Source organism: Mirounga leonina, unplaced genomic scaffold (genome assembly GCF_011800145.1).
Source record: "Mirounga leonina isolate KUSES-001 unplaced genomic scaffold, KU_Mleo_1.0 Mir_54, whole genome shotgun sequence".
Taxonomy (NCBI): Eukaryota; Metazoa; Chordata; class Mammalia; order Carnivora; family Phocidae; genus Mirounga; species Mirounga leonina.
In genome coordinates this window covers 2,631,667-2,653,667 of record NW_023270812.1, presented here as the reverse complement: position 1 = coordinate 2,653,667, position 22,001 = coordinate 2,631,667, and the positions used below count along the sequence as shown (strand labels likewise).

The window sequence follows — 22,001 nt, the reverse complement described above, 5'->3', positions numbered from 1 at the left end:
GCAAAGTAAAGCACAAAGTAAAGTTTTAAGGAGAGTGACTTTCTTATCCTAAAGTAACTTGTTCTAGCTCAGGACTAGCTGAGTTACATCGTGTACGTTCACAGAGGAAGCTCTGGAATCAGATTCAAAGCCCTGTTTCAGCAGTGTGGACCAGAGCCTGCCGAACGGCTCTGACTTGAGCACGTGCACGAGCAGCGTGCAGGGGACACCCAGCAGGCAGGGACACCTGTCTCCACAACACTGGAAGTGTGTAGAGCCGGTTCCGCCATCTGGCTGCCAGACTCCCCGTCCCTCTCCAACTACCCACCTCAGCTCCTGCTGAATGAGGACTCAGCCCTCTCCATCTTCCCTGACCCCCAGGAAAGAAGCTTTCCTTCACAGATTCCACGCATCCTCCCACCAGGCTCAGGTCAGCCCTTCGAGGTTGCTCTTCCTTCGAGGCCTCTCCAGTGCTGACCTTTTAGGCCTTACTCTCATCTTTGATCCTCTCCTTTCTATACTTACTAGTTTCATTTAGCTGCAAATTTTCTAGCCACATACTAAACTCTTTCTAATCTTCAGTAAAGCTCAGCTTCTTTACATATTTATTCCAAGACAAACATACTGAGTTCTGAGTACTGATACTCCAGGTTCTATACGAGGCTGGAGATTTAAAAAAAAAAAAAAAAAAAATCAGTGACAGTTCTCAAAGCAGAGAGAAACAAATACTCTCTGACTGCATATTTACAAGGGGCTTTGGTAGCACTGTGAATTATCTACCAGAGGATCATTTGAGGCAGGGGGAGCAGGGCAAATAGCACATGTTAAATAAATAAGAAACAGGACAGAGTCATTATCAATGATAAACAAAAACATTTAAATATTAATAGTCACCAAAATAATTGAGTGGAAAACCTGACAACTTCTTACATTAATACCTGGATGCTCTGTGGCTTCTATATCTGATGCTTCCATACCTCTAATGAAAGCAACACGGCTGGACTGCACGACATCATTTGGATCGTACATTTTTATTTCCATTTCAGGCTATTTGGATCATTTCTATTTTCTCAGGTGTCATTTTTCGTATTTAAAGAATTCACATATTACTTTTACAGGAAATCATGTAACAAGAAGGACACAATGCCTTCGCTAGAACTTAAGATACGTGTATAAGAACTCTGATAGGAAATTTCATGAAACATTCTCGTTAGGTGTACATATTATATACAGTGTATATACACGTACAGTATTTTCCAAACTCCTACATCTTGTTCTTCCAGAAGATGGAAAATGTCATTACTGATATACTTTAGGACAGATGCTCTGCTGTCTCATTACTTGTCATTTGAGTGTCACACGCACTCACCTGTGACTTGCTTATCTGGGAGAGAAGGAATTGGAATGGCTGACCCAAACTTAACCAGGAGACGTTCATATAACCAGTCAAAGTGCTTATACCTGTGGTTTACAGATCGATTAGTGTTCTAAAATACAAGGGAAAGAGAAGAAAACATTACCAATGCCAACTATGGAAAATGAAGAAAAAAGCAAATTTTAGCTAGGAATGCATGCATGATTCTGTTTTTGATAACGTCGATACTTACAGTAGGTGTTAACTGATATTCAATGTAGCTTTTCAGACCGTACATTTTGGAGCCTTTCCTGGGATCTGCTACCACACAGTCAAACGTAGAGGTAGGATAAACCCACATTGGGCCATAATCTCCAACCTACACAACGTTTCAGGGAGAGTTAATTTTGTAATATGGAAAAATAGTCAATATATTTGATAAATCATCAAATGATTCTTTTTAGGACTACAAGTCCTGTGGAGGGTCATTCTTGCTCTTTGTGAAGTTCTATGAATGCTCTCTGTTCCTGATAAGGTTATATATTTAAAGACACACTTGCTAGGACAAACCCTTCTGCTCTCCATGTGGGCATCTCAGGCCATGGAGAAGAGATGTCTGTCTCCCTCTCCTCTAGGGGAGTGTAGGATGGAACACAATTTCCTCTCTCTAGTCCAGTTGTCTTAGTCATTTGTGACGAAGGGCTGGTTTTAAAAGATTTCCAATCTATCACAGACTGGTAGTTTTGTGAAATATGAAATTACACACCTGGATGTCTTGACAATGTCAAACTGCCCTCAAACTTTCTCAATGCTTACTTTCACTTTCTGTATACTCAGTCCTAATTCTTTTTAAAGGTGGAAGAAAGAAAAAGTAGGCTGGGGTAAGAAAGTTCAGAGGTTATGAGGTCAGGGAGGTGACCAGGGCTCAAACAATCTTACTAATAAGGGACTAAAGAGAAGATCTTGACAATAAGCTACTATGACCCCTCAGGGAGGAGCCCAGATCCAGAAAACCCTGAAAGCTATAGGGCAGGAATCTCTGGAAACCGCCCTCAGTGAGTGGGACCAAAAGAGGCCACTCTGATCAACTAGGGCCCAATATCCAGGGGCTCACATTTTATTAGTGGGCAGGGTTACTGTGCCTTAAGAGCAAAGAACCACGTATCTGCTTTCTCTTGGTTTTCTGAAGACTCGAAGGCATTATCCCTCAGCTTCCCTTTCCATGCAAGGAGCCTGCACAGGTGGCTTGCTTACAGGGTATAGGGGGCCCAGGTCTACGTGACACTTATGGGACAACTCCGACGCTGGGGTACTTTAGCTACAACACTATCGTGCTTGTGATAAAGTCCCCTTTGAGGGCTTTTAGTCCTGTGGAGTTTTAAATTTAGTGCAAACAACAACAATACATGTTCAGTATTTACTAAAAAGTCTGAAGAAAAAATTTAAAAGTTAAAATAATCTTTAATCTAACCACTCAGAAGATAATTACCCCAAATTTGCTTTGAGGGAAAAAGGAGGAAGGGGCTCTTGGCCACAGCCCTTTTTTCTGGAGTTTCTAGGATTTCAAGCTTTTCAAAGATGTAGGAACTAATAATAATAATAATAATAATAATAATAATAAAAATCCAGTATCATTTTTGCACTTTATCAAGTTTCCCAGGACCTAGAGATTATTAGAATAAGACCAGATGTTTCCTCCTCCTTGTTTGGGCCTATGATAATTACACTCAAGACTCTCCCCCAACCCCGTCCCCATCCTACAGTTACAGGGTTAAGTCAATAGGGTCAAAAGATAGCCAGAGTTCTCTTTTCCAGAATTCATCTGGAAATACAGCACTAGATAATGCTTAGAAAGAAAATCTATCAGCAATCAACATTTGGGTGAAAACAGAGAGCCTATATGTCATGTTATGTAATAATCAAGTTATTCTGAGGGAGAGATTCTTAATGGTGTCACTAACTCCTAGCTTGTATTTGCTTAGTCCTTACTATGACCTGACAGCTGCTTTATTGGAGGAAAGACTAATTATTACCAGCGCAGTGGAAAGGGCATCTTTTTTTTTTTTTTTAAGATTTTATTTATTTATTTGACAGAGAGAGAGAGAGCACAAGTAGGCAGAGTGGCAGGGAGAGGGAGAAGCAGGCTCCCCGCTGAGCAGGGAGTCGGATGTGGGGCTTGATCCCAGGACCCCAGGATCATGACCTGAGCCGAAGGCAGACGCTTAACCGTCTGAGCCACCCAGGCGCCCCGGAAAGGGCATCTTATTTGGATAATATGCATGCACTTTGCCAGGGCAGAAACCTAAATATTTGAATTGGGCTTATTAGCTAAATATACAGAGTTGGCAGGAAGACAGCATGTCTTCAAGACACTTTAGAGAAGAAAAATTATTAAAAGAATATATACTATAGACGTGGTTGGTTCAATTACTAATAGTCATAGAGGTAAAAATTAAAAAATATCTAAATATAACAACAGGCATCACTTGATGCCAATTATCTTTACTACTCTTGCAATACTAATACATCCCGTCAGTTATTTGGAGCATTAAATGTGTTAAAAATACCCTCCAGAAGACTAATAACCCTCTTAGCTTTAAGATATCATAAAAAGAGCTTAATTAGAAACAAAGGAAGCAAACAAAAGTGAACAAACTTACAATGATAGGAATTTTCTCTTTGGGTTTTGCTAGTTGCTTGGCCAACAAATACTGTTCCATTCCAGGTTTTGCAAATCCAGGAAATCTAGTCATGAAGATAAATGCCCGTGCGTGAGTCTTATGTCTTTCCTTATAGAATTCTACAACTCTGGTCCACATATTCTTAATACAAGAGTTTTAACCTTGTTCTGCCTTTCAGATGTAGCAGGACTAGGAAAACTGGTAAATGAAACCTAATGTAATCAGATTGTTCAATGGCCAATTAGTCATTTAATTAAGCTTTATCTGGTAAGAGAACAGTCTGACTCCAGAAGGTGTGATATTTATGGGTGCTCTACTTGCTTAACTGGATCGGAAACACTCTACCACCACAGAGAGTGAAGGGCAGCCTAGAAAACTGTCCCCCGGGGCACGGGAGGAGAAAGTACCGAGCACAGCCCCTGGAGTTGAACACATGGGGCCGTGGCCACACGCCAGCATTTGTATCCAAACTGAAGCTGTCTTTCAACATAGTCCCTGCAGGAGGCCACAATTATCCCAGAGAAACCGTCACTGTTCATAAGCACTTGTTCATAAGCCATCTTCTTTTAGACTTGTCTTCAGAACTGGTTTACAAGACACAAAAGAAAACCAGTCTCCTCCTTAGTAGAGACCCCAAACGTTCTAAAATCAGAGAAAAGCTGGAATAAACATACAGCCATCCAAAGCACTACTTCTAAAGAGGACAAGATTAATTTGGGTTTTAGAATTTCTTTTAATAAACAGGAAAAAAAAAAAAAAAAGACCCTCAGAAAGCAAAATACCTACAATAGAAAAAGAAATATTATTCCTACAAAAAACCAGCTACACTACTTCTATTTCATTCATATACCAAATTAAAAGCCAATGTGATGGTCTCAGGGGCCTGTCTTTTCCTTCATCCTCACATGACTTACCTCTTTTCCCTAGGCAGTCTTTATTTATTTTATTTATTTAAAAGATTTTATTTATTTATTTGACAGAGAGAGACGCAGTGAGAGAGGGAACACAAGCAGGGGGAGTGGGAGAGGGAGAAGCAGGCTTCCCGTGGAGCAGGGAGCCTGATGTGGGACTTGATCCCAGGACCCTGGGATCATGACCCGAACCGAAGGCAGACGCTTAACGACTGAGCCACCCAGGTGCCCCCCTAGGCAGTCTTTAAGCACAGCTCATACACGAGAGAACAAAGAGGGGTCTAGGAGCTGAATGGTCTTGGGTTTGAATTCCAACTCCAACAATTAATAGCTATGTGACCTTTAGAGCTCCAGTCTCCTTTTGGGAGGAATGGGACCAATATGACCTGCCTTTTAAGATAAGGGAATTAAATGAATGAGGGAATTAAATGAGAGAGTTATATAAAGAGCCTAGTATATATATTCATAAATTAAACTTATCTCTAATTATGTCATCATCTCTTTGAAAGTATTCCCTACAGCCTCAGGTACAGCTCTCTCTGGGCTTCTTCAACATTCTGACCATACTTCTGCTATATAATTTATCATGCTTAATCACCATAATCCATTTACACATTACAGCAGACTAGAAATACCTTAGAGAAAGTATTTGTATTTCCAAGACCCAGAGGAGTTATAGGAATACACGAAATGCATAATGGACTAATCTGGAACAGTTTTATTAAATAACCTGTACTTTTGCTAGAAAATATTGATGGAAAAAATTGGGGGATTACACAGAGTGACAATTCCCTAACTAGACTGTAAGCCTCTGAGTGCAGAGGTCCCATTTCACATTTCCTTCGGTATTCTTAGGGATCACAGCAAACCTCTAGGGCCGATTCATTTAATACTTATTGAACAGCAGTGCAATTTATTAATTCTTTCAGTATTATCAAGATGGATTCTTATAATGCTTGAGTATACTTCAATTTCTAATCTCTCCTAGTGTAAGCTTTATGCTCCATGACAGGAACACGGCTGTCATATAAAATGGATTAACTGCTGAAAAATGTTAATACTTTAAAAAATTTTAATGACTGTTGTGAGTCATTTATATACTAGTCTAGTTAAATAGTAATAATAAAAAAAGAGCCACAGGATTTTAAACAGCTCTCAGCACCAGAGAGAGAGGGAGAGAGGGATGCCTCAGAGGTTCTGGGTCAATTTAGGATTCCTCTGATTTGGTTTCAGCCTGAACTGAAATTTTCGAGAATTTTAAATTAAAGCCAGCCCCTTCACTTCAGAGATATGGAAACTGAGGCTCAAACGGGTCACCCCACTTCCCAAGATCATACAGCAGAGGAGAGCAGGTGAGCGTGGGGCATAGGAAGGCAGGGAAAGCAGGGTCAGGAGCCTGGGCATGAGGCAGAGCCTCCCTAACCAGTAGCCAGGAACGCTAGGCCACACACATGATGGAGTCTGCGCTTCCTCGTTGTCAAAATGGGGCTGAGAGATACTTTACAGTAAAATGGGTTCCAATGCACTTGTAATTTATGCTAATTTACATCACTGCAGACCACACTGAGAACTTCACCTTCCACTCTAAGAAAAGGATAGAGTCAATGTGAATGACTAATTTTATAACGCATGCAACTGAACATGAAAAGACATAATGGAAGGAAGTGGATAGACAAGTAGGAAGAACTTGTAGCTAAAAGCCAGCTCATCCAATCACTTGATGCTATGTAAACATGCAGAGCGGAACCAGGAGGACTCAAACTTCCATGTGTGGATCTAGACCCAGACCTTGACATCCAGGTACACAGCAAACATTCTCTTTACAACTGTTTCCAGACACAGATTAACATTCCTTCCTGCTCTGAATCACGGACTTGGAACACAGAGAAACAGTGGTGGTAGTTTTAGAAAAACTCTATTAAGCACACTGCTGTAAGAAGAGAATTTGAGGATTCCTAGGGAAGTCATAAATTGTGTCTCCTTTGACCTGTGTGAACTACAGACTCATGCAGGTCTGTCCTGCGGGGAATCCCACGGTGCTCTGTCCACACTCACCCCTTCCCACACGCTTCCCTGTCAGGCACTGAGTCTACAAATACTGTTCCAAACTCTTCTCGTTTTACATCTCAGAGAAATCTAAATGAAACAAAGTCTTACAACATCCTAGGCATAGTAGTTGAGAGACTGAAGGAATGCCTGGGATCCTAACTTACCAGCTGTGCAAGCCTGGACACTTACTTAACCTCTCTGGGCTTCAGTTCTTCCCATAGTGAAACAGAGTCTATGTACTACAAAGGGATACGAGGGTCACATGACAGCTCATGGAAGCCACTCTGCGCAATGCCTGGCCCACAGTAAGTGATCAACAAATAGGAAAACAGTTAAAGGAGTTATTATTATTAATATTATTATTTTTAGCTTTCTTGTGACATCAATGTGCCATGGAGTTGACAAAGGTAAAAACAGTATTTGGCAGATCATTAAACAGAACAAATATTTCACTTTAAAAAGAAAAAAAAAAACTCTTCCAATAAGCTTCTAAAGCTAAGATCCAAATAGAAATGATCAAATGACACCCCAAACTTCCCAGATCACTGAAAAGAGGAAAGCCTCCTTGGATCTCCCCTCTGTTTCTGCGTGGAGTTCACGTTCCCCGATGCCCTTTAAACCTACTTGTTGAGTGGCAGCTTCATGGATGAGGAGCCAGCTCGGCTGTTGCCCCGCTGAGCACCCCCTGCTTCTGTTGACTCTGAATCCTTGAAGTAGGGAGCAGCGGACTTGGGGTCGTCCCAGTCTTCGTCCCACTCATCATCATCACCGGTGGCTAGGGGTGGGCACAGAAGAGCACCGGTGAAGAAAAACAAAATAAAAATGGAACAACCTCATTTTCTGATAGTGACTACTGACTGCGTTAGCCAATTAAAAAAAAAACGAGAGAAGCTGTAGCACAGGAATGTAAGGCAGATGCGGAGTGAGGGTGCTCTAGTCCGTGCAAGGGCTCCAACCCTGGATTCTGCCTTTTAGTGCAAAAGACAAGTTAGAAATAATGAGGCTGTCAGTGTGAGGAACTTCAGGGAAGTGCAGACTAGGAGCAGCTCCGTGGAGGGTACACAAGCCAAGCCGGCACACAGGTAACTCTCACTTTATACACTTGGAAATAAGCAGATCAAATACCCTTTCAGTCACGAATATTGGGCAGGAAGGATGGAAGGCAGATAATAGATCTTTGAAAAGGAATTCTTTAACACCAAGGATAATACAGGTGAGGGAAGGACAAGGGGAGGGGAGGAAGGAGGGGAAGAGAAGAAATGAGACAAGGGGGCGTTACAGCGCCCGCAGCCTCCCATTTGAACAGTGGTCTCTGTCGGGTACAGACGCTGCTGCCGGCTTCCCCCCACCCCCACGTCCTCCTCCCGCCGTCTGGGCCTCTGTCTCCCACCCTGATGGCCTCACGTGTCCTTTTACCATTAGACAGAAAAATGCCCTGGGATCTTGGCCCTAGGGTGCCACCAAGAGAAGCCGAGAGACAAAGGCCAAAATGAAAACGAAAAAGAACAGAAGGTACTGGAAGGATCTGGGCCGAGCTGGTACAGAACTGGGGTCAGCTGTGGGGTCGCAGCCCTTCCACTGGCCCGTGACTCCTGCTACGAGCGGGAGCCTGTGCCCTTCATGTCTCCTGCGCACAAGTCCCCGGCCACTAGCACATTCGATTCTCCACGGGATGTGCTCATCCACGGGTCATAAAAAAATGAGGGGCGGATCTCTGTCTTTTTATTTAATCTCAGAACAGACATAAATACCCTTTTTCTTAATTCCTGAATTGTTTCCCAGTCTACAAATTCCTCTTTTGCCTCTGTACTTCCATTAAAACAGGTAGTTAAGGAAGAGGAAAAACCATTAGGTCAGACGTCATAAACCAGCAGGTGATAAATCATACTTGATCTGTATACACACTTTTTGGGCCCAAGGTTTTAAAACAAATGTGTGTCAGCTGCTAAGATTTTAGAGTGGGAAGAGGATATAAAAATGGAGCTGGCCAGTCCCCGGCACCATGGAGGACCAGGACTGTGAGCTGGGTCTCCTGCAATGCTATCAATCCGTTGGCGACAGGAGGACTGTGTCCTCTTCCCAGCCACGGGGCCGCTCTGCTCTCCTGCCTTGTGAGCCTGGCCCCTGCAAGCAACTCCGATATGGATCGCGGAGCTGGGACTAGAGATTATAATTAACGACTACCCACATTTGGGTCCAGAAATCTAGGTTTGCTGCTAGTGACAAGAGCACCTCACAGTGCTCCTTTGATTAAATTCTATTTTTAAAATACCTTTTTTTTTTTTTTAAAGACTTTATTTCTTTATTATTTGAGAGAGAACAAGCGGAGGGGAGAGACAGAGCGAGAGGGAGAAGCAGGCACTGCTGAGCAGGGAGCCCGATGTGGGGCTCGATCCCAGGACCCCAGGATCACGACCTGAGCCGAAGGCAGACACTTAACCAACGGAGCCACCCAGGCGCCCCTGATTAAATTCTATTTTTAACTCGAATGCCCTCCCCAGTCACTTTCAGGGTGGGCCCGGGCACTGGCAGAGCCCCCTCCTCACCTGGTCCTTGGTAGGCCTGGGGGTGACCAAAGGCAGTGTCCCAGTTATTGGAGGTGTTTCTCTGGGCCGTGGTCCCCTCTGGCTTGGCCCCCCAGCCATCCGTGCTGTCCCAGTTTCCAGATTTGGAAGCACTCCAGGCTGACCAGGGGTCATTGCCACTGCTGACCTGCTGTCAGAGGTAAAAAAAAAAAAAAAAAGGGAGAAAGACCATTTGTGACTTCTCAAAAGCACTACTCAATTCAGTAGGAATCACTTAACAGAATATACTAGGGGTGCTGCAAAAAACGGACATAAGTTTAAAACAATTTTAAATTTAAATAATAATTTTGCATTTAAATAAATAGATAAGGAAAGCACAAAGAGCAGCATCAACCTCATACATTTTCTTTTTATGTTAATCTTTTGCCCTGCTTCCTTGGAACTTGACAACCAGTAACAAAGGGACTATGACACGTGGCTGTCGCTGTCGTACTTGCTCTTTCTTCTCCACACCCCCCAGCAAGTACTTCCCTGAACTGTATCCATTCCTGAGGATGTTTCCATACCTCCACTGCATACATACACGGTCCTAAGTAACAGCTTTAGGTTCTTAAAACTGACCGACACAACATTACATGGGATGTGTCTCTCTGCAAGCTGTCTTGTTTTCACTTAAATCATGTTTTTGGGATTATCCATGCTGACAAGGATCTGTTTTATTTGCTTTAACTGTTTTAAAGCAAATCCACTATATTTTTGTCGAGGTTTTAATTTTTATACGGAAAAGTCATACCTTCCCAGTAAAAAAAAAAACACAAAAAAACACAAACAGAATAAAAGGATATGCTACCAGGTTGCCAGTCATTCTCTTCAGACAACTACCACCAATGAATTCCTTCCATATACTTCATCGAACATCCCACGCCCAGAGGTCCCTTTTGTTTCTAAACCTTTGTGCTCTGCACTTGTGTTTGTTTTTTTCACTTCGCGGCTTGACGCGTTCTCTGTGGTCCATCAGCACATACGGGTGACGTGGCTCTTCCCCGTGGCTTGTTCCACCATATTTAACTCCCACAGCTTCACCAGTATATGCCGATGCTCACGTATCGTGCTGTCAGTGTTTTGCTACCAAAAATAATGCTGCAGTGCACCTCCTTGTACATCCTTCCCCACGTGTCCAATACAACCATGTGCAATCCCCAGAAGAGAAACTGGTGGGCTAAGGAGAATGGGCTTTCTCAGCTGACAGATTCTGTCAAACTGCTTTCCAAAGAGATTGTACAGTTCCATTTGACAGTTCCATTCCTACGCTCCCACCGACTTGCCAATGGGTTCTGCCATGCTCCAAAATTAATTTTTAAAATATTTTTTCCCATTATTCCTTTAAGTAATTTTACAGTTCAATTATTAATAGCGTAAATAAAACTTTGGAGAAAACAATACATGGCATCCGGTTTCAAGGACTATTACAGTGAGAGAACCTGCAGCCCACTTCTCACCCTGCCCCGTCCACTTGAGGCAACCACAGTTTTGGGGGGTTTTATTTCCTTGATTTTAAAATTTTAAATCTTTGATTTGCCTGGAATTTACTTTGGTGGGGGAAATAATTAGGGAATCTGACTTAATTTTTCTTATAGTCAGTCTGTTGGCCTAATACCATTTACTGAAAAATCCATCTTTCCCCTACCGAATTGAAATGTCACCTTACTCGTATGCTGGACTTGGGCCTATTTCTGGACTCTTTTTCCTAGGAATCCATTTGTATAAGTACCAAGTGACTTGTTAGCCCACTAGATAGAACAGTATTAATACTTTAGCATAAATCTTTTATTGGTTTATTTTTACACATCAACTTTAGCATCAGCTTAATATTTTAAAAGTAAAACAATCTAGGGGCGCCTGGGTGGCTCAGCTGGTTAAATGTCTGCCTTTGGCTCAGGTCATGAGGGTCCTGGGATCGAGTCCCATGTTGGGCTCTCTGCTGGGCGGGATCCTGCTTCTCCCTCTCCCTGCCTCTCCCCCTGCGTATGCTCTGTCAAATAAAATCTTTTTAAAAAATTTAAAAATTAAAAAAAAAAAGTAAATCTAAACTTTTGCATCAGAATGTCAAATTTTGAAAAATGTGTTGATTTTTACTTGTATCACCTTAAACTTACAGATAAATTCAGGGAAACCAAACAGTGTCTTTAAAAAAAAAAAACAATTTCGATATTGAATCTGTTTATCTAAGAACATGGAATAGCAAATTTTCCCCTTTGAGTCTTCTTTCTCACATAAAAAAAAAAAAATACTTGTGTTAAAAAAAAAAAAAAAAAGGAACAAAGAAAGGGGGAATTTGCAAGAAAGTTACCCAAACTGTCTAAAATACTTAATGCTCTAGAATACTACCAAGGTTGGCCTTTTTTGACAGATGTGGGGATAACTGCCTGTCACACACCAGAACCAGAGTGTATTTTTTACATGTGAAGTATGATTCCATTCAAACATCTCTTACACCTTCAAGAAAAAGAATGAAGTTACTAGTGATTTTGAAGGATCATTGCTTTCTGTGGGATGATTTCTTCTGTTTGAATTAGAAGTAAAACTGGTATGTTCTTGAGCTGGAATCCCATTTCATTTAAGTCAAATATTAACAGCAGAAGGACATTTCATCCAGATGCCTGTGAACTTCTCGAATATAAGCTTACACGGTGATACCTGCAAGGCATTCTAGCGGATACTGGAAATGAAGGCAGTCATGCTGAGGGCCTGACAAGCACACTTGACTTAAGAGAAGCCCTTCCTCCCTGGTTTTCTTTGAGGAGGGGAGTTATACTCAGCAATATATACTCTGTGCCCTCCAAACTCTATGAGGTTTTTATTTTCAGAATGAGAACTTCAAGAAGTACAGAAATTTTGGATATAAGAGGACAGTTAGTACAGACATTCATTTGTCTAGTGTTTCCATCAAGTCCTGACTGAGCCCCCCGGCCCCGTGAAATAATAGGCTGAGGGCAGCTCAGTCAAGGGCATGGGTTCTGGTCAGGCAGCCAGGCTGAAATTCTGGCCGGGAATTTCAGGCTTAGAATTCGAAACGAGGCAGTCTGCCTCAGATTCAGAAAAGCTGGTGCAAGTTACATGAAGGAAACTGAAAAGGAACAGAGGGTTATAAAGTAGGATAGGAAGACTGAAGGTCAACACTGCTGTGACATTAAGACTATAATGTTAGCAAAGGAAGATTTTCATCGACATCGAGGAAACAATCAGATGTGAACTATTCAGAGCAAGTATCCTTAAAAAAAAAAAAAGTTCTTTTGAAAACTACTGCATTTAAACGAAAACACTAATTTGAAAAGATACATGCACCCCTATGTTTACTGCGGCATTATTTACAATAGCCCACGTGGCCATCCATAGATGAATGGATAAAGACCACACACACACACACACACACACACACACACACACACACAGAAGGGACTATTACTCAGCCATAAAAAAGAATGATTTTGCCATCTGAACAACATGGATGGACCTCAGCATAATACTAAGTGAAATAAGTCAGAGAAAGATAAATACCATACGATTTCACACATATACAGAATTTAAGAAAAACAAACAAACAAACAATGAACAAAGGGGAAAAAGAGACAAACAAAAAAAGACTCTTAAATACAAAGAACAAACTGGTGGTTGCCAGAGGGGAGGTGGGGGGACTGGTGAGCTACATGAAGGGGATTCAGAGTATACTTATCAAGATGAACAGTAAGAAATATACAGAATTACTGAATCATTGTACCTGAAACTAAAATAACACTTCATGCTAAGCATACTTAAATTTAAAAATATATGAATGGACTTTACAAAAAAAATTAATTAGGCTAAAAATAAATAAAACTACTTTGTTTATAAATTGCTTATAGTAATTGCTATATATTTGGTTACCTATATGATCTCAGCTCCTCCTAAGGTTATGAAATCCTTGTAGGCAAATCTAGTAATTATTTGCTTCCTTCTCTGTTGTTTTTCCTGGGACATTCCCTCTATCCTGTTTCAAGGTGACTCTTGCTGATAAATCTTTCACAGCTTGGCCCACTGGACACCTCTCCAGCTTCGATCACTGACCACTCTCTCTCGCTCTCAGATGGCCTTTACTGACTTCCAGGGCCCCTCCTCTAATACCAACAACTAGGAGCCAGCTCACACAGTCTGTCTCCTTTTTTCTCTGAACCCACCTTGCCATGCATTGGCCTCTGACCTCTCTGTTTTCAACCCCCAATATCCCTTCTTGGGGCGCTTGGCACAAACATTTTCTGGGTGCTAGATGCCAGATCCTTCAAAGCCCAACCCCTCCTGTAACAACCTCCTAGGATGACCTGGTTTAATCACCCTATGGCCTCTGACCCCTTTGCCCTCAATCCCAATAACCCTTGTGCCCCCAACCGCAGGCATTTGGCCAAACAACCCATTCTGCTCCCGAGCCAAGGCTTCAAACCCAGAGCAGCCTCTTCTCTCCCTTTCTTCTGGCTTTGCTTCCTCTCTCCTTCTGTAAGGTCTTCAACTTCTTCCTTGCCTGCCCTTTATGGTACCAAACAGCTCCTGACTCTGTCAACCACGTGACTGAGAACCCTTCATTAGCTCTCACTGCCCATGGAACAGATCCCCAAACAAGTCTCGGTGACATACTCCCCCAGGTGCAAATCCCAGCTGCCCTGCCAATTCCTACCAATTCCACCCCGTGTCTCCACACCCCAAGAAGGCCTTCTGGAAGATACTTCACCTGAAACAATCACCTCACTTGTGGAAAAGGGCTACTTTGAGGGGCTTTAAATGTTAATTTCCTCTTGCATTCAAGTTTGAGCTTTACCTTATTTATGGTAGGAGAAGGAGAAGGAGAAGATGAAGAAGGTGGTGACTGGCTGAGACTTTCAATACAACCAATCTGAGCCAAAATATCCACCTTAAAACAAAAAGGGTGCTCAGTAAGTGAAGAAAAAAAGAGCATACCAAAGCTTTTAACTAGAGACAGCAAATTCGTGGCAGGGCTAAGTGCACCAGAAAATTCTAGCATGCTGTCCGTTCACAAACATTTTACATGCAAAAGCAAAGCCCCGACTGCGGAGGAGTGGGTTATGGTCAGTGCGCATTCTGGAGACCGCTGCTGTCAGTCACATCACGGTGTCACTGAAGCGCCAAAAATAATCCTAAGCAGCACAGAGGGAATGGAACAAATATCATGCAAGTCACACAGCCAAGGAAAGAAACTCCAGAGGAAACACAAAGCCAAGCTTTTCAGAATGTTAAGATGTTGAACCAGTGTTTTCAAAGCCACCGGGCACGTAAGACGAGCAAAGCCACCTGGCTGACGAGGAGGAGGCACGGTGTCACAGTGACACCCAGCGGGCCCAGGTGAGGGCAGGAGCCAGTCAGGCCGTGCCCGCACAAGCAAAGGCCTCTGGTGCGTGCTCTGGAGGCTCTCCCTGGCTCGGTACGCAGCGTCCTCGCGACAACAGGTAACGGATACACTCCCATGAAGCTACTCAAGGCCAAACTGGAACTGGTGTCAGGAGGGGAGCTGTGGAGCCCCGTTCCCAGGCTTTGAGTCCCGGCTCCACAGCTCTCCAGTAGGGAAGTCATTACTAGAACGCTCACATGGTGTCACGAGGATGCACTTTTCAGGTACAAGTCTCTTGTTAAGTTGGTGGTATTATCGCCATTTTCTAGATGTAGATAAACTTGACTTTGGAAATCAATTAATATACAAAGTAGGCTATCAACATGATCCAGTTTTCCACTTAAAACTAAAACTATTTTAAAAAAAGAACCGACAAAATACATGAAACCGTTTCCCAATCATTGGACACCAGGCAATAAAGGACCTGATCCTGCCTAGAGAGACTTTCCAGGCCACGGATCAGGATGAGGAACCCACAAAAAGACCAGTGGTTCCTGTGAATTGAGGAGATAGAAGGGGGAGCCCAGGGCAGAGAGCTGCACAGACAGCCCTCTACAGAGCCGCACAGGGGTACCCCAGGTCTTGGGCTAGTACTAGTGAGTGTACCACATGAAAGGATTAAGTACCCCCACCAGCCAGAAGAAAAAACCTCCTGAGCACAGGGCATCAGGTACACTGCCAAAAAGGGTTTTGCCTCAGCAGAGAAGCAAAAATACCCCGAGACGAAACATTGCTCTGGTCCCACTTGAAAAAGCTTAAAAATAATGTGAAAGGGTTACACTGTTTCTAAGTAACCTAACTTCATGCCAGAACAAGACCCCAAAATATTTATGGGAAAACAAAAATACCCAACATATAACAAGGTAAAAATCACAAGGTCTGGCTTCCAATAAAAAATCACCAGGCATGAAAAGTAGCAAAAAATATGAGCCATAACAAGGAAAAACCAATCAATCAAAGCTGACCCAGTAATGACACAGACAACAGAATTAGCAAGAATATTTAAGAGCAAGAAAGCTTCCAGATATTGATGAGACAGAGGAAACATTTTGATGGGCTTCCAGTGGGTGATAATTTTAAGCATAAAAAAGAAAAACCCATACCAGTGGGAACACACGGGATCAGTGTAAACCCTTGGGTCCACAACAATACCAAAAAAATAGGAAAACTCATTTGTCACTACTTGAGAAGCTATTAAAGCAACTTCTTACCTGGCAATCTGGCAGTGAAAGGGGAAGAACTGGACATCTACACCGAATTCCAGTAGAAACTGTTTTCCAAGGTAGCTAACCAGCTCCAACTGATAAAGGAAAAGTGCTATTTTACAGAAGAAAGCCACCTCAGTAAATGTGGAAGAAATCGCTTTATTGATTCAGGCAAAGATATCAACTGGTGGCAAACTATTAGGTGAGTGGTTAATAGCACTGAATTAACACCAGATTACCTTCTGGTCACAAGGAGAAAACATAACCAGACGGTGGAAACAGAAGACTGCCATTAACCTGACCCAAGGTCATTCTGATCAGTAACAGTGGACTGATTCTGATGTGCTGTAGCATGAATATGCAATATCCCTATGGTATATTCTTGCCCAGAATGTTCACTTTGAATCCTTTGAGACCTTAGGTACAGCTTCCAATTTATAAGAAGTACAGAGGATAGAGGAACAACTTGGACAATACCAAAGGAACCATCTGACAAATCCAAAAGACGGGAATTGTACAGGAAAACCAACTAAGAATAAAAAAGTAGGGGCTGTGCTGGAAAGAAAGGAAACATGTGAAGGACACAGTGGACAAAACCAGACCTAACGCCTGGGCCCTACACTGAACGCCAGTTCTTAAACAAGCTGTAAAAGACATTCTGGGTCTGCTGGGAAAATTAAAGTTGGTCTGGATATTACACAAGATGAAAATGTACTGAAAATGATTGTCAACTTTTAAAAGGTTACAAAGAGTATGTACTGTACGTGTCTCATATGGGTAAACATGTGGATAACCACGTTCATCAGGGAAAATAAGGACTATGCCAAGGTGTAAACAGTAGTGCATGGTGGGGATGTGATGCTTTTCTGTCGGCTAGCCTGAATTTCCCAATGTTCTACAGTGTATATGTACTGCTTCAATAATACTAAAGGGTTCCTCTTAAAAACTGTTTTTAAAGAAAATAAAACCACTAGTCCACAAAAATGATAGGTTCTGGTTTTGTTATATTTTGCTGTATTTTGCTTCTTGTAGGACATCTTCAGGGAACCCGGACCAGTAAGAAGCACACTCCTACTGTGGATAACAGTGGTGAGATCTGACTCATTCACTGGCCTCCCGGTAAGCACACAAGACATGGTCTGAGAAGGACAACGTTCACTGCACACATCACAAGAATAGCCGCACAGGAGCTACCGGGACAAGATGCAGAGAACGGTAATGATGCCACTGTTTCTCTGTGCGTCCTCCTACACTAGGCTGGACGTTGAGGGTTACTGAGGTCTGAGAATTAATGAAAAAGGTAACATATATTTCATTAAGATTGCTTTCTATCTGGCTTTCTACCAAACCAGCAAATGTGAGTACAAAGGACATACGACGGCTCAAAAGAAAACGGATGGGTGGTCATGGCCCTGGCTGCCCACCTGGTTCCTTAGAGGAGACGCTCCAATCAATACAGGTCAATGCGGACCACTCGGCCTGGTAAGTCTGCCAGGTAAGAGGAGTCCCGAATCACGGGCTCACTACCCTTTACACTGTTACCTTGGGGGAGAGGCCGTGGAAGCAATCGAAGGTTCCCCTTGTCACCACACAGCGGAGTTCTTGCTGTGCCTCCATCCCACGCTCACACGTTCTGTCTGTTGTCAGTTGGCTTACCTGCCATGGCCTCTCATTCCACTACACCCTCATGAATGGTCCCCTGCTTGGAAGCACAGATGGAAGTTTCTAGTTACAAAATTCCTTCCTTCCAGGGCAAGACTTTGTCCAGGTATTTGCAACAGGAATGAAAAGAAAACTGCTTGCTCTGTGAAGTCTGAGGCTATTTATGTTTTTCTTTTTCTTTTGTTTTGACAACTCATCTGTAGGGCTGAGGCACCAAAGTCTTTATGTGACATCTCTCCATCAGACATATGATGACCACATGCCAGCTGTGTTAGGAAGTAGGGGCAGAAAGCGAATACTGTGGGTGCCTGGGTGGCTCAGTTGGTTGGGCGACTGCCTTCGGCTCGGGTCATGATCCTGGAGTCCCGGGATCGAGTCGCACCTTGGGCTCCCTGCTCAGCGGGGAGTCTGCTTCTCCCTCTGACCCTCCCCCCTCTCATGCTCTCTCTCTCTCTCTCATTCTCTCTCTCAAATAAATAAATAAAATCTTAAAAAAAAAAAAAAAAGAAAGCGAATACTGTGATGCCCAAGCACATTTCAACAGTTTCTGACAAAGACTTAACTCTTTTTCTCAGAAGAGCCTACAGAGGGTATAAAGTTTTCTTATGTAGAGAGCCCAGCCATTTCTACTCAGAATGTAGAAGAATTTGTAAAATTTCCTGTTTTGTTCCTTATAGATCTTTTGCTCAAAGGACATTATCTATTTGTAATTAATTTAATTCAGATGAACCTCTACTAACATCACAAAACCACTGGTCAGAATATAAAACTTCTACATTCTTTAAAAAAATGAGGCTAGATCACAAGAACCAATTAAAGCTGTTTGTACTGATTGGAAATGACCCAAAAAGTTTAACTGGTTTAACAAACCCTTTGTTAATTCACATTCTAAGCACACAGATGTCAACTCCAGTTATGTATTTTTTTAAGTACAGAAAATGAAAACTTATTTTATTAACTTATCTTAAGAAGCAGGAAATATTTGTATTAGTTTAGAGAGTTGACTTATTTTGTTAGCGCAAAGTCTTAAAATAGGTCACTGCATGTCCCAAACAGGATGATGCTACAAGTAGTTTCCAGATGGATCTAATAAAAGTCCACGAGAGATGGGCTTACAGACACTTCTGATGATGGGCTGTGTTATAACAATGCTCACTGGCCCTTCATCAAAGCAGTGTTCAGGTAAAAAACAAAACAAATCCTTCCCTTTTGTCATTTGTTTCCTGTTAGACGAAAACAAACAACAATGACAAACCACCCTCAACAATGAACTTCATGGCATGTACTTTTGGAAAGGTTCCCTAGATGCATAAAGCTGTCTTATACAAAGCAAGGATCTGTGATCAAAAAAGCATGGAAAGTTAGTATTGCTAGCCTGATGCAGTTCTGGAGAAAATGTCAGCAAATCCTTTAAACAGATGTCTACAACCTTCTTTACAAAGCCCTGCAGTCCATTAAAAGGGATTCATATGGGGGTGGGGAGACGGAGAGAACCTTTCCAATAGGGTTTTGTAAAGAGGAAATCTCAATAAACAACGGTGAGAAGTCTATGGCATTACAGATCTTACTTGAGATAATGAAATAATAAGCAAACCTAATACCTGTGTGAAGCATTCTTCTGATTTATTTTTAAATGAATTACAAAATGGCCTTAGGATGGCCTAAAAATGGACTTTTTTTTGAGAAATGATAAAGTCAAATGTAGTTCCAACATAAAATTACTATTGCCTTCTTTATCCCTTAACCAATTAAAAATCCTTCATAATACCATTACACTGAAAAGCTCTGAATAAAAAGATATTATTTCCCTAAATACCCACTTAACTTTGAGCATTTGTTTAATATCTAAATGGTTAAAAAGTAATTAACAATCCCAGTGGATTTCCTATAAGGGAATGAACTATTTCTGAATCAGCAGATGGTAGAATGAGGTGTTATGATGGCTCCTAGTCCTACAGCCAATGTTGAGAACAACACAACCTCCCTTGACAGAATTCAGGTTGAAATCAGTAAACCTCGTAACATTTTCCACTGTAAAATACCTTTTGCTGTATTTATGGAAGAACAACAACAAAAAAATCATTCCAACATGTGCAGAACATTCTAGTATGGTGCGAGGCCTCTTATAGGTTATGGGAATAGAAAAAAAATAAGACAAAATCTCTGCTTCTCACCAAGCTTGCAAGTTTACAAATAAATTTGTGATAAGAGTCACAAATAGCACTAAGGGAATCGAGAGAAGGAAAGACCAAACAAGGCTTCATAAAGGGTGCGGTATTTGAGCTGAACCTTGGGGGCTGGGCAGACTTGAAAGACAGGAGGAGTTATTCTATCATTCTTGGAGGAGAGCGCAAAAGAGACAAAGAGAAGGGGGACTGGCACGGGGCGTATCTGGAGAAGAGCCCGTCTGGCCCGGAGCCTAATACACAAGGAAGAATAAAGTAAGGACGGGGCCATGCTAGGGAATCAGAGAAATACAACTGAGGCCGGAAAAGTATCTAGTCGCACCTCAAGTGCAGCTGAGTTTCTCACACACTTTCCCTACTGTGCGCTGTCCCAGGTCTGCATGATTACTGACAGGACGGTGACCCCCTGCTCCACACACGGCTCTCTTGACATGTAGAGTTGGTCTCGCGCTTCAGGAGGCAATGGGGGAGCCCCGAGAGTTGCTCGAGCAAAGAACTGACATACTTACCATCTTATTTTAGAGGCAGTGGTATCCGAGCTACTAAAACGAACAATCACGAAGTCCCTGCTGAGTACCAAGCACTCTCTGAACACTTGAGCCCGTCTCTCCATTTGCGCGTTCCTGCCATTCTATGGGAGTTTCCAGATGAGGAAGTGGAGGCACAGAAGCGAGAGTCCTGGGATGAGAAGCAAGGGTTTTCCTGCCCTTTCACATCTGAGGGCGCAGGCCATGCCCATCAGGCGAGGGTCTCACAGAGGAATGAAAAGAGGGCAGTAAGAACATTCCCGAGAAAGATACGGGAAAGTGAGAAAGAGAAACCAGTTTTGTGGGGAAATGCTGAGTGATCTGCTCATTATGCATCTTGAGGGACAGAACGGAGAGGCAGATAGAGACGGTCAACAAGAAGCTGGAAATGGAGTAAACCGAAGAGAAAACTCAAGATTGGAGAGACATGTCTGTGGCTGGAGGAGAGGGAGAGAGGCTGGAATGAACCAGGGTAAGGCATCGAGAACATCCCTCGGAGAAGGGGAGAGGGAGACGAGAAGGAAGAGTATTTAGGAAATGTCTCCGTGTGTAACTTCCTCTAAGGGCTCTTGTCCTCCAACTCCGGAAGCTCATACAGTGGAGCCGGTCTGTCACACCGGGTCTGACCGCCAGGCTCAGGTGCGGCCCACGCCCCCGAACCGCCCCCGGGGGTGGGGCAGCCAGAGCAGGTGGCAGGGGGTGAGGAAGCGGGAAGGAGGAAACCAGAGACTCCCAGGGAACTGGGATGCGGCGCGAGAAACAGAGAAGCAGTTTATCCCAGGTAGGTGGTTCTTGCCAGTATTTAACGAAGATAGAAAAAGAAATCTCTAAAACCTTCAGATGAAACATCTACGTTCATAGAACCTTTAAGTAATGTGCAGTCCACAGAGGCAGCCATATAGGAGGTTTGTAAAGATCTACTGTGAACAGTTTTTCAGACTCAGGGCAATGGTATAATTTAAACCCTGATAACTGGGTGCAAATCAAGATGAGGGCAACTGTCCACAGGTCTCTGCATGAGGCTGGTGGCACTGCCACCCAAATGAATCGCCCTTGAAGCTGTAAAATCCCAGACAGAGAACTGATAGTGAAACTGAGGTGAACCACTAAAAAATGATTCTTCTTTTCTAAAGGTACTGCAATAGCGGTCCTCATGCAACTTAAAAATCTGTATTTGAGTAAGAAAACAATGAGAATTCGATTCATTTCTGGGTTATCCTTTGATAAATATTCTACACAATTTGCATCTGCGGTGTGTGTGTATTTGAGCCTGGGAAAGGTACCATTACCGTACTGATATGCCTTTGAAAACAATCACACATCCACGTCAGTGTGTCTAAATCTACATTCCTGCTCCCACGGGAAGCATGCTTCCCCCTGCGGGGCTGCCCTGGGGTCCCGCCTGGCCAGGCCCCTCCTGCCCGACGCATGTGTCCCAGCCTCCTGCTGCTGGAACCATGTGTGGCGAAGCTTCTGCCCACATGGCTG

The 22,001-nt window shown here is 42.8% G+C and overlaps 1 protein-coding gene across 1 annotated transcript in view; it reads right to left on the bottom strand.

The window, feature by feature from the left end:
* LOC118001802 (sorting nexin-9) overlaps positions 1-22,001 on the bottom strand; it is a 61,280-nt gene that overhangs the window by 29,027 nt on the left and 10,252 nt on the right. The window contains exons 7-11 of the mRNA XM_034991945.1: positions 9,521-9,686; positions 7,599-7,749; positions 3,994-4,078; positions 1,587-1,712; positions 1,349-1,466 (exon numbers count right to left, since the gene is read on the bottom strand). Of these exons, the coding sequence (XP_034847836.1) occupies positions 1,349-1,466; positions 1,587-1,712; positions 3,994-4,078; positions 7,599-7,749; positions 9,521-9,686 (646 nt within the window). The remainder of the gene's footprint in view (positions 1-1,348; positions 1,467-1,586; positions 1,713-3,993; positions 4,079-7,598; positions 7,750-9,520; positions 9,687-22,001) is intronic.